Here is a 22,227-nt window from a genome sequence, read left to right as displayed (position 1 = left end):
ACACCACCAAACTAATCACTTAAATGTAGAGCTAGGAATAAGCTCAAAGTAAAACTGTCTGGACCAAAAACAGCCCCCACACCCACCCAGGTTAAAAAACAAAACTAACATTTTTTAAAAAAGACACTGAAGAATTTCATAGGTATCCTTATAGGGATCGCATTGAATCTGTATAGTGCTTTGGGGAGTATTGCCATTTTGACAATGTTAAGTCTTCCTATCCATGAGCGGGGAATGTTTCCATTTCCTCGTGTCCTCTTTTATTTTGTTGAGTAGCGTTTTGTAGTTTTCCTTGTAGAGATCCTTTACTTCCTTAGTTAGGCTGATTCCTAGGTACTTGATCTTCTGGGACACAATTGTGAATGGGATTTTTTTTTTTTAATGTCACTTTCCTCTGACTTGCTATTTGCGTATAGGAAGGCCATGGATTTTTGGGTATTGATTTTATAGCCTGCAACTTTGCTGTACAAGTCTATTGTTTCTAGGAGTTCTTAGTGGAGGTTTTAGGATTCTCTAGGTATAGAATCATGTCATCTGCAAATAGTGAGAGCTTGATTTCTTCCTTTCCTATCTGTATACCCTTAATGTCTTTTTCTTGCCTAATTGCTATTGCAAGTACTTCCAGTACTATGTAGAACAGAAGTGGTGAGAGTGGGCATCCTTGTCTTGTCCCTGATCTTAGAGGGAAGGCCCTTAGTGTTTCTCCATTGAGAATAATGCTTGTCATGGGTTTGTGGTAGATGGCTTTAACTATCTTGAAGAAAGTTCCTTTTAAGCCTATTTTGGTGAGAGTTTCCATCATAAATGGGTGTTGGATCTTGTCAAATGCCTTCTCTGCATCTATTGAAATGATCATGTGGTTTTTATTTTTACTTTTGTTGATATGATGGATTATGTTGACTGATTTCCGAATGTTAAACCATCCTTGCATCCCCGGGATGAATCCTACTTGATCGTGATGTATGATTTTTTTTGAGTTGTTGGATTCTATTTGCTAATATTTTGTTGAGGATCTTCGCATCCGTGTTCATCAGGAATATTGGCCTGTAGTTTTCTTTGTTAGTGGTATCTTTGTTTGCTTTTGGAATTAGGGAGATATGAGCTTCATAGAAACTATTTGGTAAAGTCCCTGTTTCTTCAATTTCCTTAAATTCTTCAAAGAAATTGATCAAATACTCCTGAAATTCATATGGAACAATAAATGCCCACGAGCAGCTAATGCAATTCTTGGGAAAAAGACGATGGGAAGCATCACACTCCCCAACTTCAAACTTTACTACAAAGCGAGTGGTAACAATTAAAACAGCATGGTACTGGAACAAAGGCAGAGCCGCTGATCAATGGAACAGGGTGGAATATCCCTACATGCAACCCCAAATATATGATCATCTGATCCTTGATAAGGGGGCAAGAAACGTGAAGTGGAACAAGAAAAGGCTCTTCAACAAATGGTGCTGGCATAACTGGACAGCCACATGCAAAAAAATGGGCTTAGACCTCGACCTAACACCATGCACAAAAGTCAGATCAAAATGGATTCAAGACCTCAACATCAGACCACAAACCATAAGGCACATTGAAGACAAGGTTGGCAAAACCCTCCACGATATTGAAGATAAAGGTATCTTCAAAGATGACATGCCACTGACCAACCAAGTGGAAACAAAGATAAACAAATGGGACTATATTAAACTAAGAAGCTTCTGCACTGCAAAAGATACAGTGACCAGAATACAAAGGCAATTACAGAATGGGAAAGGATATTCACCCAATACCCACACAATAAGGGGTTGATATCAAGGGTATACAAGACATTGGTTGACCTCTACAAAAAGAAAACATCCAACCCTATCAAAAAAATGGGGCAAAGAAATGAACAGAAACTTTCTCAAGGAAGAAATACGAATGGCTAAAAGGCACATGAAAAAATGCTCTTCATCACTAATCATCAGGGAGATGCAGATTGAAACAACTATGAGATACCACCTCACACCACAGAGACTGGCTCACATCCAAAAGAACAAAAACAACTGCTGTTGGCATGGATGTGGGGAGAAAGGAACCCTCCTACACTGCTGGTGGGAATGCTGACCGGTTCAGCCCTTTTGGAAAACAATATGGTCACTTCTCAAAAAATTAGAAATCGATCTCCCATTTGACCCAGCAATACCACTCCTGGGAATATACCCTGGAAAAGCAAAAAAATATAGTCAAAATGACATCTGCACCTGTATGTTCATCGCAGCACAGTTTACAATAGCCAGAATCTGGAAAAAAACTGAATGCCCGAGAACAGATGACTGGCTAAAAAAACTTTGGTACATCTACACAATAGAATACTATGCAGCTGTTAGAAAGCATGAAGTCATGAAATTTGCATATAAGTGGATCAACATGGAAAGTATCATGTTGAGTGAAATGAGTCAGCAAGAAAGAGACAGACACAGAAAGATTGCACTCATATGTGGAATATAAAGTAGCAGAGAGGTACGAGCTAGGAATGATGCAACCTCTGGCAGAAAGCTCTCTGGACTCAGTCACTAAAATATTTAAATACAGAAATCTAGAACCTCATGGCCGCTACTGTGGCCACACGACCTCATATCTCTTCATTCTCAGCAATGGAAAACAAATTATCAAATGCTTCCTTTACAGCAGATCCGACTCTGGGGGCGGGGGGGGGGACTCCAAACAATAATAGTGAGGTTTTTGTTTGTATGTAATCAATCAAAGTAAAGAGAAAGTAAAGTGAAATTTATCAACTACACAGGCGGGGTGGGGGGCTGAGGAGTGGGGGGTGGTGGGGGAGGTTTACCATGGTTCTTGGTGGTGGAATATATGCACTGGTGAAGGGATGGGTATTTGAGCATTGTGTAACTGAGACTTAAGCCTGAAAACTTCGTAACTTTCCACATGGTGATTCAATTAAAAAAAATTTTTTTAAAAAAGACACAGAATGGGTTCTATGATTTTCCAAATAACTAAACATATGAAGGTACTAGGAGAGTGGCATACTCAGAGAGGATATCAAATCTCTCACCCTCAGAGTTGGAGCAGTGATAGCCTAGTGGATAAGGTAGCTTGTCTTGCATGCAGCCAACCCTTGTTCGATCTCCAGCATCCCATATCGTCCCTGGAACCACGGCAGGAGTCATTCCTGAGTGCAGAGCCAGAAGTAAGCCCTGAGCACCATCAGATATGGCCAAAAGCAAAAACAAAAAGAGTTCTCGCCCTTACCTCTATAGATCTTTTCCATGATTTCACAGTTTCTGAGTAGCCTAGAACAATATCCGAAATAGAAGCAATATGTAGGATCTCATGCCGGCACCAAGTAAATAGTTATCAAAATTGAAACTGGAACCCAAGTTAATATCCTGAGAGCTGGAGAATTCACAAAGAAATTTCAACATAATTTTCTCAAGTTGGAGGTTTTCTTAAGGAAATCAGTACATTTACTGTGTTAAAAATAGGACAAACAGAGACAGAATGATAGTACAGAGTGTTTAGATAGGGTGTTTGCTTCACACGTGACTACCCTGGGCTCGATCCCAGGCATCCCATGTGGTTCCCCAAGTACCATCTTGAGTAATTCCTGAGTTCAAAGCCAGGAGTAACCTCTGACCTTTGCTGGGTGTGGCCCAAAAATAAAAATATATATAAATAAATAAGACAATATGGTCCAGAGAGACAGTATAGGGAACCAAATCACTTAAGCTAAATATGACATCACCACACTGAGATTTGTTAGCTAGTTTTGTTGAAAGTCTTTTTCTTTGTCTTTGCAGATATGGTCCCATCTGTGTAACTTCTGTCTTCCTTGTTACTGGGGTTGAATCTCCAAATATCTCTCAAGTTGGTATCCTACAGTCTGTGTTTTTAATGTATTTTTTGAAATTTAGGTCCAGTATCCAAATTTTTAATCACTTTTATTAAACTTTTTGTAAATGGTATGGAACTATAAACTGATTTTTATGTTTTCACCATGTGGGTATCCACTACCCAGAAGTGCTTTCTTATCTCCACTGTGTGACATTAGTTCCTTTATCATAGCTTAGACTATCTGTGTTTATTTTAGTGTTTCCTATTTATTCCATTGTTCTATGCACTTATTTTTGCCTTACAAAATTACCACTCCTTTGTAATATGGTTTAGTGTTAGAAAGTATGTATGGTATCTCAAGTTTTCTTTTTCTCTCTTAATTACTTAAGCATTTAGGGTCTATGGTGTTCTACACAACTTCCAGATAACTCTTTTCATTTACTTGAGAATGCTATTAGTAATCTGATAGGGACTGCACTGAATCTGTAGATTGCTTTAGGTAAAATGACTTATTAAATTCTATATATTCTTCCAATACATGAACACAGGATGTTTTTAATGCCATTCACAAACAGCAATAAATTTACTATGTCTTTCCAATTTATATTCCTTTTGTATTTTCTTCTTGCCTCCTTTGTCTAGGCAAGACAATTATATTAAAAAACAGTGGTAAGAATGCATATCCTTTTCTTGCTATAGATTAGGAGAAATGTTTTTAGTTTTTATCATCCATGATGGTATTAGTTGTGGGTGTGTATTAAAAGGCATTTATTAGGTTGCAAAATGCTCTATACCCATTTTATTAAAATGTTTCATCATAAATAAATGTATCTTGCCACAAATATTTTATACTTATTAATATGATAGTGTGAATTTTTCTTTTTGTTGATGTAGTGTTGATTTTTGTATGTTGAACAATCAATAAAAGCCTGGAATAAGATTTCATTTGGGGGTCACAGGTAAGCATGCTCAGGGTTTACTCCTGACACTATGCTTTTGCATAATTAGGAGTGAGTTGGTGAGGGTTGAAGAGAGTACAGCAGACAGGGTGCTTGCCTTGCATATGGCTAACCCAGGTTCAATGCCCCACACCACATTGGTTCCCAGAGCCCTGCCAAGAGTGATGCCTGATCATAAAGACAGGAGTAAGCCCTAATCCAACCCTCCCCTGCAAAAAAAGGGAGTGATTCTGGCCTTGCAGAATGTGTTTGGGGGTGTCCCCCTCTGTAAGTTTCTTGGAAGAGTTTGAGGAGAGAAGGGCTCTATTTTTTAGATAAAATGGCTTACCATGCTACCTTTGTTGGGGGGGGAGGGACTAATGGGGAAGGAAGGAGTTGAGGGATTGGGCAATACTTGGCTATCATAAGGTTTGCCTTGGTCATTACCTATTTCTTTACATTGATTCTTTATATACCAATGTAAGTGAGATCATCAGTATCTTGTCATTTTTCTTCTGACTAATGTTACTGAACATGACTCGCTCTAGTTCCATCCAAGCTACAATGAAGTGCAAGATATCTTTTCTTACATTTGAGTTGACTGTGTACATATACCAAAATGTCTTCATCCACTAATCTGTCACTGGGGATTTAAATCATTTCCAGATCTTGGGTATCATAAATAGCACTGTAGTGAACATACATGTGCATATATCTTTTGAAACTGGACATGTTGTGTTCCTGGGATTGACACCAAGGAGTGGAATCACTGGATCATACCATGACTCCATTTTCAATTTTTTGAGAAGTCTCAATATTGTTTTTCAAAGAGACTGAACTGGATTCATCCAACTTTCTCCAGCACAATTTAATTGCCTTTGCATGGGAAGCACCTCCAAAAGGGTTGACCTTCGGGTCATTTCCAAATGTACTACTTATCATGCCACTTTGATCTCACAGGTGGCTCCAGAGTTTCCAGGAAGTATGAAAACCATGACACTTAGCCATTCTGCAAGTCTAAGCCAAAATTACTGTACATTTCATATGCAAGTGTCATATCATCTTAATCTGAGATGGGTTTGATTAGACTTAAGATTTTTCTTGTAAAAGCTGGCATATTTTGTTCTTACACCAAAGAGGTGCAATCATATACGAAGGCTTGGGGGCAAGGGGTCCCATTTAAATACATGGAATAGTTAACAATATTATTTTGTTTGGGGGCCACATCCAGCAGTGTCCCAGGGCTTACTCCTGACTCTACACTCAGGAATCACTACTGGAAGGGCTCAGAGGACCATATACATTGCGAGAGATCAAAGCTGAGTTTCCCAGTTGAAAGACAAGCACCCTACTACCCATTGTACTAACACTCTGGCCCCCCACACAATTCTTTATCGAGACTCAGCTTTTATTGCAACCTGAGCTTTATTTTCATCTGTGAATTTTCTTTTTTTTTTTTTTTTTTTGCTTTTTGTGTCACACCCAGCAATGCTCAGGGATTACTCCTGGCTTTGCACTCAGGAATTACTCCTGGCGGTGCGTGGGGGACCATATGGGATGCCGGGGATCGAACCCGGGTCGGCCGTGTGCAAGGCAAACGCCCTACCCGCTGTGCTATCGCTCCGGCCCCATCATCTGTGAATTTTCTAAAAGTTTTTTTAGTGTTTCTACACATAAGCACAGCTAAACATTGGTGATTTTTTCACCTATTTCTGTGTATCTAAGCTCCTTGAATCCTTCCTGATTTGACAGCCCTTGAGCCTTCAAAGAGATAAAATTATATTAATCAAATCTTCTAGTTTTTTTCCATAGAAAGAAAGGAATATGTGTTCAAATCATAATCAGAAGTTGTTCATGACATACAATAGCCATCTTCTCCTCTAAATTTTCATGTCCACTTCCCTGTTATGACACATGGCAGGAAATTTCACCTTCTTATAAGGTCACAGTAACACTAAATTAGAGCCCACCATAATGATTTTACTTAAACTTACCATTGTAAAGACTTTATATACACGTATGGCCACATACTGACTTACGTGATTTTTTAAAAAATATATAAATTACTGAGATGTTAGTTTTTGACCTAGAACATGGTCAATTTAACAGTGATCTGTGTGCACTTTAAGATTCTGTATATCCTCTAATGAATAAAGAATTCTATATCTTTAAGCTCTTTAATATACCTATTATTAAAACATTTTCTATCCTGTCAACCAGCAATAATAGTAGACCAGGAATCAGGCACTAGGATTCTATGTGGCAACTACAGCCTCGGGATCTTCATGACCTTAGTAAACCAAGATCAATATACCAAATTGTGGCATATCTTCACCATCCTGAAGCCTGATAATGCTGTTCTGTATCCCAGATAGACCCTATTTTGTCCCCTGCCAATGAACAATTTAGCCTCCATAATTCAGACTGCCAACATGAGCACTGTGAATGAGCTCTTTGCAAAAATTCAAGTGGGACTCAAGCTGCCTCAGAGAGTACAGTTTGCTAAGACAAGGAAAATGGTGGGTGGGATCGGGGGAGGCTGGGAAGACTAGAGAGACAACACTGTGAGTGAAATGCTATCTTGCACATGGCCAACTCAGGTTTGATCCCCAGCACCCTATACAGTATCCCAAGCCCTACCAGGAGGTATATCTGAGCAGAGAGTCAGGAGTAAGCCATGAGTATCACTGGATATGGACCCCCAAAATTAAAATTTTTAAAGAATAAGAAAATTAGAAAATAAGAAAATTAATAAATTTTTAAAACTTTGATATCTAGATACAATGGTTAACCTAACATTAAGAAGGCATTATCAGCAGCATTCCTGTGTTTCTTTCTGGATGTCTGGGACAATGAAAACTATTTCACTACTGCTTTACATTCTGGTTTTGTTTGGGGGGGTTTGTTTTTGTTTTGGGGCCACACCTAGCAATGCTTGGGGAGTAATTCTGGCTCTGCATGCAGGAATTACTCCTCACATGCTCAGGAGATAATATGGGATACTAGGGATCAAATGGCTTTGGCTGTGTAGAAGGCAAGTGCCCTAGCTGAAAAACTATCCCTCCAGCCCCTAGTTCTGCATTCTTAGCAAGAGAAATGTCAATGGGGAACTACCAACTGAAAATGAACTTATTAAGTATGCAATATGGAAACAAATGGTCTATCAGAGCCTCTATGACTCCCAAGTAGGTTTGAAGACCCTAGTGTGTACACGTTGTCTGTGCACATTCTCTCTATGCCTCTCTCTCCTCCTCTCTCTCTCTCTCTCTCTCTCTCTCTCTCTCTCTCTCTCTCTCCCTTTTTCTCTCTCTCTTCCTCCCTCCCTCCCCATGTAAGCACCCCTTCAATGGTAGCTACCAGTCAATGGTAGCAGAGAAATGCTTCCAGGTTCAGCAAGACCTGTGAGCATGGATGTACTCCTTCCAACAAAAACGGATAATACTCAATTTCTATACTGTCTTTCAGCCTTTCAGTACCATGATCACAGCTGATATTCACAAGAATGGCTCAATAGTAGGATACACCCCTGGTGTATCAAAGTAGTGTAGTCTGAACTGTAGTTCAATACGGTAACAACAAACTACAATGTGGAGAGTGGAGAATGCCACCCCCTACCAAAAGACTATAATTCTTTCAGGAGTTACAGTGGACTAAGGAGTGACAATGGACTCAGCTGGCAATTGATTCTTCAAACTCTCTGAGAAAATGACTAAAAAATAAACACAGAGAACATGATAATTATCAAAGTATTGATCAATACTTTAAAAGTTTTTACCTTCTCTAACATGTCCAGTCAATTCTATACATATAGTGTATACATAGCATGTATATGTATTAATATATGTAAATTATGTATAACTGGGGATGGACTGGGAATTCCTTAAGTTTATTGATTTCTTTTTAGCTCAGCTATGATTAAAAAACTTAAATAGTGTGGTTAAAAGCTTGAAGGATTAAGAGTAGGCCAGATCTTACACTCACTATTTGAGTTGATCCTTCCTGTATGTATCCAATTCTTGTACACAGAAAATACCAAATCCAGGCAATCTCTTAGCCTTTACAGAAGAACAACCCTGACTACCAACAAGGCAAACTGAGTTCTTCAAACTTCCTATTTAGGGTTCTCACAGAGACTAGTTCTACATAGTGCCTGTTGCTCTAAATCCTACTACAGCCAACTGCCAATCACCCACACCAGATTATTTCCAGAGGGTAAAACTGAGAATTTGGAGGACTTGACTCCAAATTTTCCAAGGGAAATAAAAATGAATTCACAACAATTTTCACATATGTGCAGTACATCTTACCAACTGAGTAGATATTTATTGAATAGAAGCTGGTAGCCACTAAGAAATATGTGAAAAAGTGGGACCAGAGAGATAGTACGGTGGTTAGGGTGCTTGCCTTGCACACAGCTGACTCAGGTTCAATTCTCAGCACCTCAAATGGTACCCCCTAAACCACCAGGAGTGATCCTTGACAGCAGAGTCAAAAGTAAGCCTTGAGTACAACTGGGTATGTGCCAAAAATCAAAACAAAAGAAATATGCTAAGGGATGGGGATGCAGTTCAGGTGGTAAAGCACATTTGTTTGCATGCTCAAGACCTTGGGTTTAAATCCGAGGACAAATGTCCCTGTCCCCACCTCCAACAAACACCAGCAAGTGAGGTCCCCACAATGAACAATAACAAAAAGTATGTGAATGTGAAGAGAAGATGGAGGAGCTAGAGAAACAGTATAGCAATTAGAGCACTTGACTTGCATGTGGCCAAACCAACTGATATCCCTGGTACCACATAGAGTTCCCTGCATTTTACCAGGAGTAATCCCTGAGCACAGAGTCAAAAGTAAGCCCTGAGCACCACCAGGGGAAGCACTCCCATGCCATTAAAATAGAAAACAAAACAAAAAAATATATATATATATATATGGGTAAACCCAAATGAATACATACCTTATAATCATTTTGAAGCTATAGTATATGTAAAAATAGGGCAAAATAGCAATTACCAAAAAAAGGGCCACAGAGGTGGCATAGCAGGTAAAAGGTGCTTGTCTTGCACTAGGCATACCAGAATTTGGTCCCCAGTAGCGCATGTGATTACCTGAGCACTGTCAGGAGCAAGCCCTGAGCAAAATAACAGAATGGGTAAGACAAATTAGAAACCAAATAATAACGTGTAGTATAATTACATTAAAATGGCTATACTTCAATTAAGAAACAAGAGGTTACCAAGTGAAATTTTTTAAAAAACAAAAACTATAATCAGCATGAAGAAAAACATACAATGTCCATAAATAGTTGGGATACACTCCGAGAAAAGTAATGTTAGGTGATTTTGTCTTTGTGTAAATGTCATAAAGTGCAATTAGAGAAACCTAGATAGTATTCCACACCATACCACATGTTACATGGAATAGAAGGTTAGAACCAAGAACTATATAATCAAGTATATTTAAAGTAAACACGAGGATACAGAAAGCTGAAACTGAAACTAAAAGACTAAAAAAGATGTTTAATATAAATACTAATTTAAAAGAATGGAACCATCCTATTAATATAAGAAAAGGAAATTGTATGTATTATTTGATTATAGTAAGTGTAATTCTATTATAATAAGAGAGTTAATCACCAGAAAAAATATAAAAATCTGTTTACTATGAACAAAAACTAGAAAAGAATTGTCCTGTAGCATGGTCCTGTATCACTGTCCCGTTGTTCAATATGCTTGAGTGGGCACCAGTAATGTCTCCATTGTGAGACTTGTTGTTACTGTTTTTGGCATATCGAATATGCCATGGGTAGCTTGCCAGGCTCTGCCAAGTGCGAGGGATACTCTTGGTAGCTTACCAAGCTCTCCGAGAGGGACAGAAGAATCGAACCCAGGTCAGCCACATACAAGGCAAACGCCCTACTTGCTATATGCTACAAAGAATTTTTGTACTCTAAATTCTAAATTTTTGTATTCTACAAGAATCCTCCCTCTAAAGATCACACATCAAGCAAAAAAAAAAAAGTATGGTCATGGAAGATTTCAACAATAAAATAAATTTTCTCTAACTGTTATTTACAGAATACTCCAGAATAACTTCAAGAACTGAAATCACAGAGTATATTCACTGACTGCCAGACTAGATTCTAACTCAGTAACAGAAATATAACTAGAAAACCCTCCAAATATCTGGAAATTAAACAATAAACTAAGTTCATAGGTTTAAAAAATATTGTTTTAAATCACATTAGAAATAGAATATATTGGGGCTGGAGCGATAGCACAGCGGATAGGGCGTTTGCCTTGCATGCGGCCGACCCGGGTTCGATTCCCAGCATCCCATATGGTCCCCTAGGCACCGCCAGGAGTAATTCCTGAGTGCAGAGCCAGGAATAACCCCTGAGCATCGCCAGGTGTGACCCAAAAAGCAAAAAGAAAAAAAAAAAAAAAAGAATATTTTTTTTGTTTGTTTTGTTTGTTTTGTTTTTGTTTGTTTGTTTTTTGCCAAAAAAAGAAATAGAATATATTTTAAGAAACATAATAATTAAATATGACAAATATCAAAATTTGTCACTTGTTACTAAAATTAAAAGGGCTAGAAAAACTTTATTTCAGAAAGTTAGAAAAATAGGGGCCGGAGCGATAGCACAGCGGGTAGGGCGTTTGCCTTTCATGCGGCCGACCCGGGTTCAATCCCCGGCATCCCATATGGTCCTCCAAGCACCGCCAGGAGTAATTCCTGAGTGCAAAGCCAGGAGTAACCCCTGAGCATCGCTGGGTGTGACCCAAAAAGCAAAAAAAAAAGAAAGTTAGAAAAATAATAGCAAGTTAAAATCAAAAAGCAGAAGAATAAAAATCAAAAATTTAAAACATTTTTTAAAATCAGTAGCATAACCCAAAAGGTTGAAAGTGTATTTATGAAAAAGGTAACAAAACTGAGAAAACTTTCAGATAGATATTTTTTTAATTAGGTATAAGTGATCAATGCAATGATAAATTTGGATAAAATGAACACATTTAAGCTAGAACAATAGTACAGCAGGAAGGGCATTTGCCTTGCATGTGACCAACCCAGGTTCAATCCTCAGTACTGCATATGGTCTCCTGAGCCTACCAGAAGTGATCCCAAGAGCACAGAGCCAGGAGCAAGCCCTTCCAGGTGTGGCCAAAATTAAAAAAAAAAATTTTTTTTAATTTAGCAAAACTGACACATAAGTAGAAAATTCAATGGTTCTACTTCCATTAAAAAATTGAATATATAACTTAAACTCACTAGTAACCATGAAATCACAAAAACACGTGAATAATAGCAATCATCTCATTATTTTAGCAAATAGTAATAAAGAATAATACCTTTTTTATGAGCTAATAAACATAATGCCAAAATCTGATCAGAACACTAGAAGTAGCAATTTTTCTCTCCACAGTCCTAACAAATACATCCATAAACACAAGTCCAATGGTGCCTATAAAGGATAATAAATACCAACATAGTAGTTTTAGAAATGCAAGATTAGTCTAACATTAGAAAATAAATCAGTGTAAGTAAACAATAGTGTACAAAAGAAAAAAGCATTGTGTCTGAAAAGATACTGGTAAGCATTTTATTAAAATCCAACAAAATTCATGATTTTGTAGGGCTGAAGAGATAGTACAAAAGGTAGGGTGGTTGTCTTGCATGTGTGGACCTGTGTTCAAGCCCCATCACCATACAAAGACTCCGGAGAACAAAGCCAGGAGTAAGCCCTGAGTACTGCCATATATGGCACAAAATTCATTTTTGTGGAGGGGAAAAGAAAAACATAATTCATGATTTTAAAAGTATAGTTAGCAAGTTTTCTAGGCATAAAGTCTACAAATAAAATTATTTATATTTCTAAATACCATCAAAAAACAATTAGAAAACAAAATTCAATAAAACTATCAAAAAACAATTTGGCAAGAAATTCAAACATAACAAAGATTATCGCATATCTATAAATAAAATAAATCTACTGAAAAAAGAAACTGTCCTCTCTACTGAATGAAAACTACAAAACATTAATAGAGAAATTTATATAATCCTAAGTAAAGGAGGAATATGCCGTGTTCATGGAATGACTAAGTCAATATTTACCATGTAAATTATCTACAAGTTATCTTTAGATACCTTGTTAAACTAAATTATCTTTAGTTTTATTCTAAGCCTAATCAAAATTCCAGATAAGTGGAATTTTCAGAGTAAACACAAATTGAGAAACTAATTCTAAAATTATATCAAAATATAAAGGGTAAGAACAAAGAAAGAGAGGGAATAAGTTGAGATACACACCGCACAGTAAAAAAGCTTCTTATAAACTGGAGTAATAACAAGTGCAGTATTTCCACAAGGAATAACAAAATAAACCAGAGAAATAAAAGTCCAGAAGTACATGCATACATACTTACATGAACTGACATTTGCAAATAATATCTACAAATAACATTCCACCTAGAAATATTTATTCCAAATGCTAAGGTATTTTCTGATCAATCACATCAACTACATACAACAGGAAGTAACATTCCACCTAAAAATATTAATTCCAAATGCTAAGGTATTTTCTGATCAATCACATCAACTACATACAACAGGAAGTAATCTATTTTCACACACTGTACAAAATAGCTTCTGAAACAATTAGCAGGACCTCTATAAAATCATTTTCTTACCTCTCCAAAAGCTCCTCGACCAATCACCTTTAGTATTTCAAAGTCTTCTCTATGTAATCGCATCTGTTTCACTTTAGAAGTAAATGGTTTAGCTGAAAGGAAAAAGTGACATCTATTACTTTTTAATGAAATGTGATACAAATCAGTATAAACAATGATATTTGTTAAACAACAAAACTTTTAATTTATGATTAGGAATTAAACCACAGTATTTAAGACTCATAAACTATAGAAAAGAAATTAACCTAATTTACATTTAAATGACATTTGTTTTATTTCTTTGGGGGTAAAGGAAGACGAACTAACCCAGTGGTACTCATGGGTCATTCTTACTAGTGCTCAGAGGTCTGACCATATGTGGTGGTAAGGATTGAACTCTGGTTAGCTTCATGCAAGGAAGGCACTACCTCTCCAGCCCCTCCTTTATTTCTTATACCAATTACATTTCTGTGAAAATTTTAAACTCCAACTAACATGAAATAATGCAAAGCTCAAGGAATACACAAAGGGCAGTTTATCCTCACATTAAACATTCCACCTTTTCTCACTTTTGGCGATAAACCTATTACCTTTAAATACAACAGTGTGAAAAGAAAAATCAAATTATACAGAAGGTTTGGTTTCAGCAATTTTCACCAGAAAAATTAATATTTCACATTTGTTCATTTATCCTTTTAACATATATATTCAAAGAGTCTATACTATACAAAGCATAGCAGCAATCATTAAGTTCAAAATAAATATGATTAAAATAAAGTACTTTGATTTAAGAGACTCAATACTAAGGACAATCTACATACACATACACACATATAACATCATACAATAATGTGACAAAGTTTCTAACAATGGTCAGTACAAAGTGCTTCAGGATCAATGAAGACAAAATTCTAATTCTCTTAGAACACCAATATCTCACATAAGTATCATAGGAAGTGAACCTTGAAAAATAAATAGAATTTTGCTACTTTCCACTGATTTACAGTATAGAGATAGGAAATATCAGGAAATGAAAGGCAAAAAAAGTTGGAGTATTAAGAGTAAATAATACCATTATTATTATATAGACTTGTCCAAAGAAATCACTGATGTAAAATAGAAAAGAACTTGAAACCAATATAAGAAATTTAGATACTATTAACTTTTATTTTTCTCCTGCCCCGTGCTAGCTGTCTTCAGCACGGCACCTTGGAAGGGGGCGGGTTGAGTTTCCCTCCCTGCTCAAGCAGAGCCCCAGCAGCCAAAAACCTCCAGAACCCAGCTGCAGCCATGCTCAAGGCCACTCCCCACACGCTCGGACAAGCCTCACACATGAAGGAACCAACAGAGGAACCCAGGCATGCAGGGACCTGTGTCTGAGATCTCCAAGCCTGCTAGGATCTGGAGTGGGCCTCCTTCACCCAGGTCCTCCGTTTTCTAGTAGCTTGGCAGTCACACCCACAAATCACCCCAGGTGCCATATAATCTCATCAACAGCCAAGATCCAGAGACTATAAAACAAAGCTCCCCGGAAGAGAGCAACACAGAATCTCCTGGAGCCTCGTCACTCTCGGAGACCCCAGCAAGCTACCAAGAGTATCCCGCCCATACGGCAGAGCCTGGCAAGCTACCCATAGCGTATTCGATATGCCAGAAAACAGTAATGGACCTCATTTCTCTGACCTTGAAAGAGCCCCCAATATGGCAGCATTGGGAAGAATGAGTAAGGAGTGGCTGATAAAACGGTTTGATACTCTTCATGTTCCTGGAGCGAGCAAATGCTAATGGGCTACACTAGCCTGACAGGGACGAATGGAGATGTTACTGGTGCCCACTCGAGCAAATCAATGAGCAACAGGACGACAGGTGAAACAGGTGATAACTTTTTTTAATTATACAATTGGTGACTGAGAAAATATCTCAAAGGACTGGAGTGTATGCCTTGCCTGCAGAGGCAACTAAGTCTGACACCCCACACAATATGGTATGGTCCTCTTGGAGCACCTCTGAGCACCTCTTGGATATGACACTGATGGCACCCAGCTTCACTAGTCCAGAGTGGCAATACACCAACAGGTTCAAGTAGCCCATCCAGTGGTCCCCAGGAGGCCTAAAAATTATAATAATAAAATATAAAATCTGTGACATGTTTTGTTATTTCAAAAAAAAAGCTAGACATAGTTCCTTTCCTCCCCTTATATTCCTCTTTAAATACAAAAGAAGGGGGCCGGAGCGATAGCACAGCGGGTAGGGCATTTGCCTTGCACGCGGCCGACCCGGGTTCGATCCCCGGCATCCCATACGGTCCCCCAAGCACTGCCAGGGGTAATTCCTGAGTGCAAAGCCAGGAGTAACCCCTGAGCATTGCTGGGTGTGACCCAAAAAGCAAATAAATAAATAAATAAATAAATACAAAAGAATTTAATTTGATTAAAAGATCATCTTACATAAGCAGAAGTCTCTTTTCCTTCCATCCATAAATTAAGGATATACAGATAAGATCAACAATATGTACTGAACACCAGATTTATTAAAAAAAATGCAAAATGCTTTACAGCTTGCTTTTGTCTAAGAGCATTTAACCCTAATACTAAATAAATTTTAGGAAAGAGAGGCAGTCACAATACAAAGCCCTCTGTTAGAGATTTGTACATTGGTGTTTTTGTAAAGAAGGTAATCCAAATTGGAACTCTATTTGGAACTCATGCCATTAAAGAAAAAAATCAAAGAAACAATAAAAACATGAATTTGAAGGTATAAAAGATTTTACACTGTGAGAAAGAATAAGTTAAAGCAATAGCAATCATAAAGTGAACAGTGACAAAATGATCAAAGTAACCTGGCTTTACACAAATATGCATGATACAAATTATGAGACTATGGACCATGTACCACAATCAGGGTCCCAACAGAAAATATGTTATCCAAATTTAAATGAAATTTATTTGTAAGTGAACTTTACATATAAATTTATTTATAAAGACATTATTTATAAATAAAACTTATTTACAAAGGTGCTGGGAGATACAAAGTAACTAAAAGAAATAGGACACTAATTTCTATAGCTAACATCTCTCCAAGTTTCTTGCATTTTGGGGAAAGGTTGCTTTTAAAGGACAGTTTACAAGCACACCTTGGAGAATATATATATTGTTGGTTAGTTAGTTTTAGAACACCACAATAAAGCAAATGCCACAATAAATCGAATACTCTTACATCCCAATGCATATAAAAGTTACGTTTGTGCCACTATAGTCCATTAGGTGTGCAAGAGTATCACATCTGCCAAAAAGGTAAGTATTGCAATTTTTAAATTTCATTGCTATAAAATGCTAATAAACATCAATGAGCCTAAAGCAAAGTTGTAATCTTTGTAAGTACAAGACCTAGACAGATATTGGTGTTTGCTACATCCATAATTTGCAGCAAATCATTAATACTTCATAGATTTTTATCAAGAGGAAGTCTTTCAAAACTGGATCCAATCCTCTCAAAACATGTCACTACTTTATCAACTAAGATTATGCAAAAGGGGGGCTGGAGCGATAGCACAGCGGTAGGGCATTTGCCTGGCACGAAGCCGACCCGGGTTCAATTCCCAGCATCCCATATGGTCACCTGAGCACAGCTAGGAGTAATTCCTGAGCACATGAGCTAGGAGTAACCCCTGTGTATTGCTGGTGTGACCCAAAAAGGAAAACAAAAAAGGTTATGCAAAAGATTCTAAATCCTTTGTCTTATTTAAACAATGTTCACAACATTTTCACTTGTAAAGCCCATCTCCACAAACAATTTCCTTGCTAACTCACAAGAATAAACTACTAATCCATTCAGCTATATTATGAAATTGTCAGTGAGCAGTAGTATTTCAAAAGACAATTTTTTGTGCAAATAGGTCCTTAAAGTGGAATTCAAATACGGAATGCATGGGCTAGCACAACAGGACAACGGGTAAGGCCTTGTACACAACCCAGCCTGGTTTGATTCCCAGAACCTCACAGTGTCTGCCATGCCAAGCACACCCAGCAGTGACCTTGAGCACAGATACTGGTATAAGCCCTGAGCACCATCAGGTGTGGCCAAAAAAGTAAATAAAAAATTAAAAATAAATAATGAATAAAAAATTTCAACCTAGAGTCCATTACTCTGCAAAACTGTCATATAGATTTGAGGAAATATAGAAACATTCTCAGAATTGGTGACATTTGCTACAACTAAACTAACCTTGCAAGAATAAAGGCCAACTGAAGAAACAACTAAACCCCACACAGAAAAATATAAACATGCCCTTTTTATATAACTAATATTTCTGAGTGCCAATGGACTAAATTCTCCCATCTAAATGCATAGTGTACCTGGATCAGGAAACAAAATCCATCTATTTGCTGCTTACACCAAATACACATGCCTAAATTTAAAAACACCTATATTCAGAGGATAAATACAGGTTAAGAATGAAAGGAAGGTAAACCACCATACAAGCCAATGGCTGACTAAAAAAAAATAAAAAAAAAAAAAAACATACCCACATCCCACAGCCAAAGCATGTAAATTCATCCATGGCCCAGTTTTACAGATTAGAGACCAAATCTCTGAGGATCAATGCAAATCAAACTTAAGATGCTAAAATTCATGGGACATGGGTTTCCCAGCTGAAAACTCTGGGGTGCCCTGATAAGGGAGGAAAACTGAGTCCTTGTCATGCCAAATCCTTGGCAGCCATACCCACACCACACAGCTGCTGTAATGCCAACGGCCCAACTCTACGGCTTCACAACTAATCTCTGCAGGATGCCAAACTCATGAAAATACCAATTTTCAAACTTATTAACTCTAGGGTCTTCACAGAGTAAAGGCAGCACCACCACCGAACTTCTAGAAGCCCGGTAGCTACACCCACATCCCACTGCTACCACCTTATAAACTTATCCATTGTTTCAGTTTTACAGATCCTACAGTTCCTAGAACTGGAGGCCCAGCCTTCAAATTCCACAATACTGACATCCCAGTAAGAGCACACCAAATTAGATGGGAAAATAACATAGAAGTTAACTAAGCTCAGTAAGCAAAACAGTAATATAGAAGGCTCAACTAGCAACAAACAGCTTTGCATGCTCTCAAAGACTTAAGGACTCCATGGTGAGATGTAACAATTTTCACAAAATATTTTACTGATTATTTCTGATAACACTATTAGCTATTTAGTTAACATCAATATAGAAAAAATAAGTTATTTTCTGCCTGCAAAGGGGGCAGGCGTGAGGGGCACTGGAGAAATACGAGCAATGACAAAGGGGAGGTTACCCAAGAATAGTATAAATAAGTACCAGGAGGTTGACTCCATGGCTTGGAGGCTGGTCTCTCATTCTAGGCAACTCAGAGAAGGGAACACCAATTAAAATGTGGTCGGAGGTCATGCGGGGGAAGGGTGATGCGTGCCAAATGTAGACTAGAGACTGAACACAATGGCCTCGCAACACCTTTATTGCAAACCACAACACCTAATCAGAGAGAGAGAACAAAAGGGAATACCCTGCCATAGTGGCAGTGTGGGGTGGGGGGAGACGGGACTGGGGAAGGTGGGAGGGATGCTAGGTTTACTGGTGGTAGAGAATGGGCACTGGTGAAGGGATGGGTTCTCGAACTTTGTATGGGGGAAACATGAGCACAAAAATGTATAAATCTGTAACTGTACCCTCACGGTGATTCACTAATTAAAAATAAATAAATTATAAAAAAAAAACAAAGGGGAGGTTACACTGGTGGTGAGATTGGTTTGGAACATTGAATGACCATAACAACTGTATTATGAGCAACTTTGTAAACCACGGTGTTTAAATAAAGGTGGAGGGGGAGGAGGAGGAGCTGGGACAAACATACTTATATTACAGCAAATAGCATCCAATCTAAAGAAAGTAATTAGAAACAAAAAGGGACTGTACTTTCTGACTAAGGGAACAACAGACCAAAAATTACTAACTCTTATCAACATATGCACCAAATACAAGGGTAGCAAAGTTTATAACGTTTCCACTCACAGACCTAAAGAAACACAGGAGAAAAACATAATAGTACTAGGAAAGTTCAATAAACCACTTTCACCAAGAGACAATCAACCAGTACAGATACAAGAAAGAGCCCTAAATGAGAAATTAGAAGAACTGATATTAATAGACATATGCAGGGTCCACCATACTCAAAATGTGAAATACACATTCACCACTAGTGCACTTGGAACACTATAAGAGATATAGAAATCAAGCAGAGCAGGAGAGATAGTAGAGGGGTAAGGCTCTCGCCTTGCATGCACCCAACCTGGGTTCAATCCCCAGCATCCCATATGGTCCCCGGAGCACCACCAGGAGTAATTCGGAATGTAGAGCCAAGAGTAACCTGAGCATTGCCAGGTGTGACCCAAAAACTGGAAAAAAAAAAAAGAAAAGAAAAATTAGCAAGCAATACAAAAAGTCAACCAGGAGCTGGTTCTTCAAAAGAATAAACAAGATAGACAAACCTTTGGCTAGACTCATGAATAAAAATAAAAGAAAGTATCCAAATAAATCGGATCAGAGAAATTACAACAGACTCCTCAAAAATTCAAGTGTTTTCAAGATGATTCCCTTGGCAAAGCTAGCAAAAACAAAAATAAATAAATGGGACTACATCAAATTTTTAAGTTCCTGCATGGCAAAATAAACATGGGCTAAACCTAGAGCCACACAACTGAATTGGGGGAAAAATTATTTGCACTCAACACATCAGATAAAAGGTAAATATCCAAAATATACAAAGATCAACAGCAAAAATCCAAAACCCTAACCAAAATATGGGGGAAAGAAATGAACAGACACTTCACTAAAGAAAACTCAAGGCAGATGGCCAACAGCATATGAAAAAGTGCTCCTTATCACTTATTTTCAAGGAAGTCCAAATCAAGATGACAATGAGATATGATCTCACACCAGTGAGAATGGCACATTTCAAAACTACAAGAAAAAATCTGTGTTGGTAGGAATGTGATGAAAAAGGAAATCTCATCCTCTGCTGATGGGAATGTGGCCTGGTTCAACGCCTATGGAAAAATATGTGAATATTTCTCAGAAAAGAATTGTGCTATTACATGCAACCACAATTTGGGGACACAAAAAATATTTATTCAAAAGAACATATGCACACCATTATTTATGATAGCACTTAGCACAACAATTAGGATATGAAACCAATCTAGGTGTCCAACAACAAATGAATGAACAATGAGGTGGCATACATACAAAATGGAGTACTTTGCAACTGCAAAGAAAAATAAAACCAAGCAATTCACTATAATTTGGATGGAACTGATGGGACTTTTTTTTTTTTTGAGATTCTGTGATTCACAATACAGTTAATGGCTTCTCATGCACATAATTTCAACACCATACCATCACCAGTGTATCCACCTTCCACCCCCCAGGACCCCCGTATGCCTTCATCTCCAATCCCTCCGGCCCAATTCAACTGTGTGGATCAATTCTTTCATTATGATACCTTTGGACATTTGCTGCTACCTCACAGTTATCCTTAATACCCACAAATAATAAAAGTCAATCAGAAGGATAAATACCAAATGAGCTCACACACATGTGGTATATAGAATAGCAAGTTAAGGGGCTGGAGCAATAGCACAGTGGGTAGGGCTTTTGCCTTGCATGTGGCCGACCCGGGTTCAATTCCGAGCATCCCATTCGGTCCCCTGAGCACCGCCAGGGGTAATTCCTGAGTGTATGAGCCAGGAGTAACCCCTGTGCATTGCCAGGTGTGACTCAAAAAAAAAAAAAAAAAAACAAGAATAGCAAGTTAAGTGAATGCAAGGTATCAAAGGAAGTAATATCTAAATTACCCTTCACCCTAGATTACAGAAATAAGCAGGACAGGGAAGGAAAGAATCAAAGCATATAAGAAAAGGAAGATGGTTTTCTTCTTGTAGAGTTCAACCAGTGCTTTATATACCATTGATATCAACCCCTTATCTGATGGGTATTGTGTAAATATCCTTTCCCATTCTGTGGATAGTCTTTGTATTCTGGTCACTGTATCTTTTGCGGTGCAGAAGCTTTTTAGTTTAATGTAGTCCCATTTGTTGATCTCTGTTTTTACTAGATTGCTTAGTTCCGTGTCACCTTTGAAGATACCTTTATCTTCAATATCGTGGAGGGTTTTGCCGACCTTGTCTTCAATGTACCTTATGGTTTGTGGTCTAATGTTGAGGTCTTTAATCCATTTTGATCTGACTTTTGTGCATGGTGTCAGGTCAAGGTCTAAACCCATTTTTTTGCATGTGGATGTCCAGTTGTGCCAGCAGCATTTATTAAAGAGGCTTTCCTTGCTCCACTTCACATCTCTTGCTCCCTTATCAAAGATTAGATGATCATACATTTGGGGTTGTGTGTAGGGATATTCCACCCTGTTCCATTGGTCTACGGCTCTGCCTTTGTTCCAGTACCATGCTGTTTTAATTGTTACTGCTTTGTAGTCAAGTTTGAGGTTGGGGAGGGTGATGCCTCCCATCATCTTTTTCCCAAGAATTGTTTTAGCTATCCTTGGACGTTTGTTATTCCATATGAATTTTAGGATTGCTTGATCCATTTCTTTGAAGAATGTCATGGGTATACTTATAGGGATCGCATTGAATCTGTATAATGCTTTAGGGAGTATTGCCATTTTGACAACATTGATTCTCCCTATCCACGAGCAGGGTATATGTTTCCATTTCCTCATGTCCTCTTTGATTTCATGGAGTAGCGTTTTGTAGTTTCCTTTGTAAAGGT

At 37.9% G+C, this 22,227-nt stretch overlaps 1 protein-coding gene across 17 annotated transcripts in view; it reads right to left on the bottom strand.

Annotated features, from left to right (window-relative positions):
• The window catches only part of CDC42BPA (CDC42 binding protein kinase alpha), a 334,917-nt gene that overhangs the window by 266,799 nt on the left and 45,891 nt on the right, over positions 1-22,227 (bottom strand). For 16 of the 17 annotated variants that reach the window (XM_055146939.1, XM_055146925.1, XM_055146926.1 and 13 more), the window contains exon 2: positions 13,442-13,533. In XM_055146939.1, coding sequence (XP_055002914.1) covers positions 13,442-13,533 — 92 coding nt within the window. Of the gene's footprint in view, positions 1-13,441; positions 13,534-22,227 lie in introns of those variants that run through there. The other variant, XM_055146936.1, reaches the window with a different exon arrangement.

Source organism: Sorex araneus, chromosome 9 (assembly GCF_027595985.1).
Source record: "Sorex araneus isolate mSorAra2 chromosome 9, mSorAra2.pri, whole genome shotgun sequence".
NCBI lineage: Eukaryota > Metazoa > Chordata > Mammalia > Eulipotyphla > Soricidae > Sorex > Sorex araneus.
This window is presented reverse-complemented; position numbering and strand designations above follow the sequence as displayed.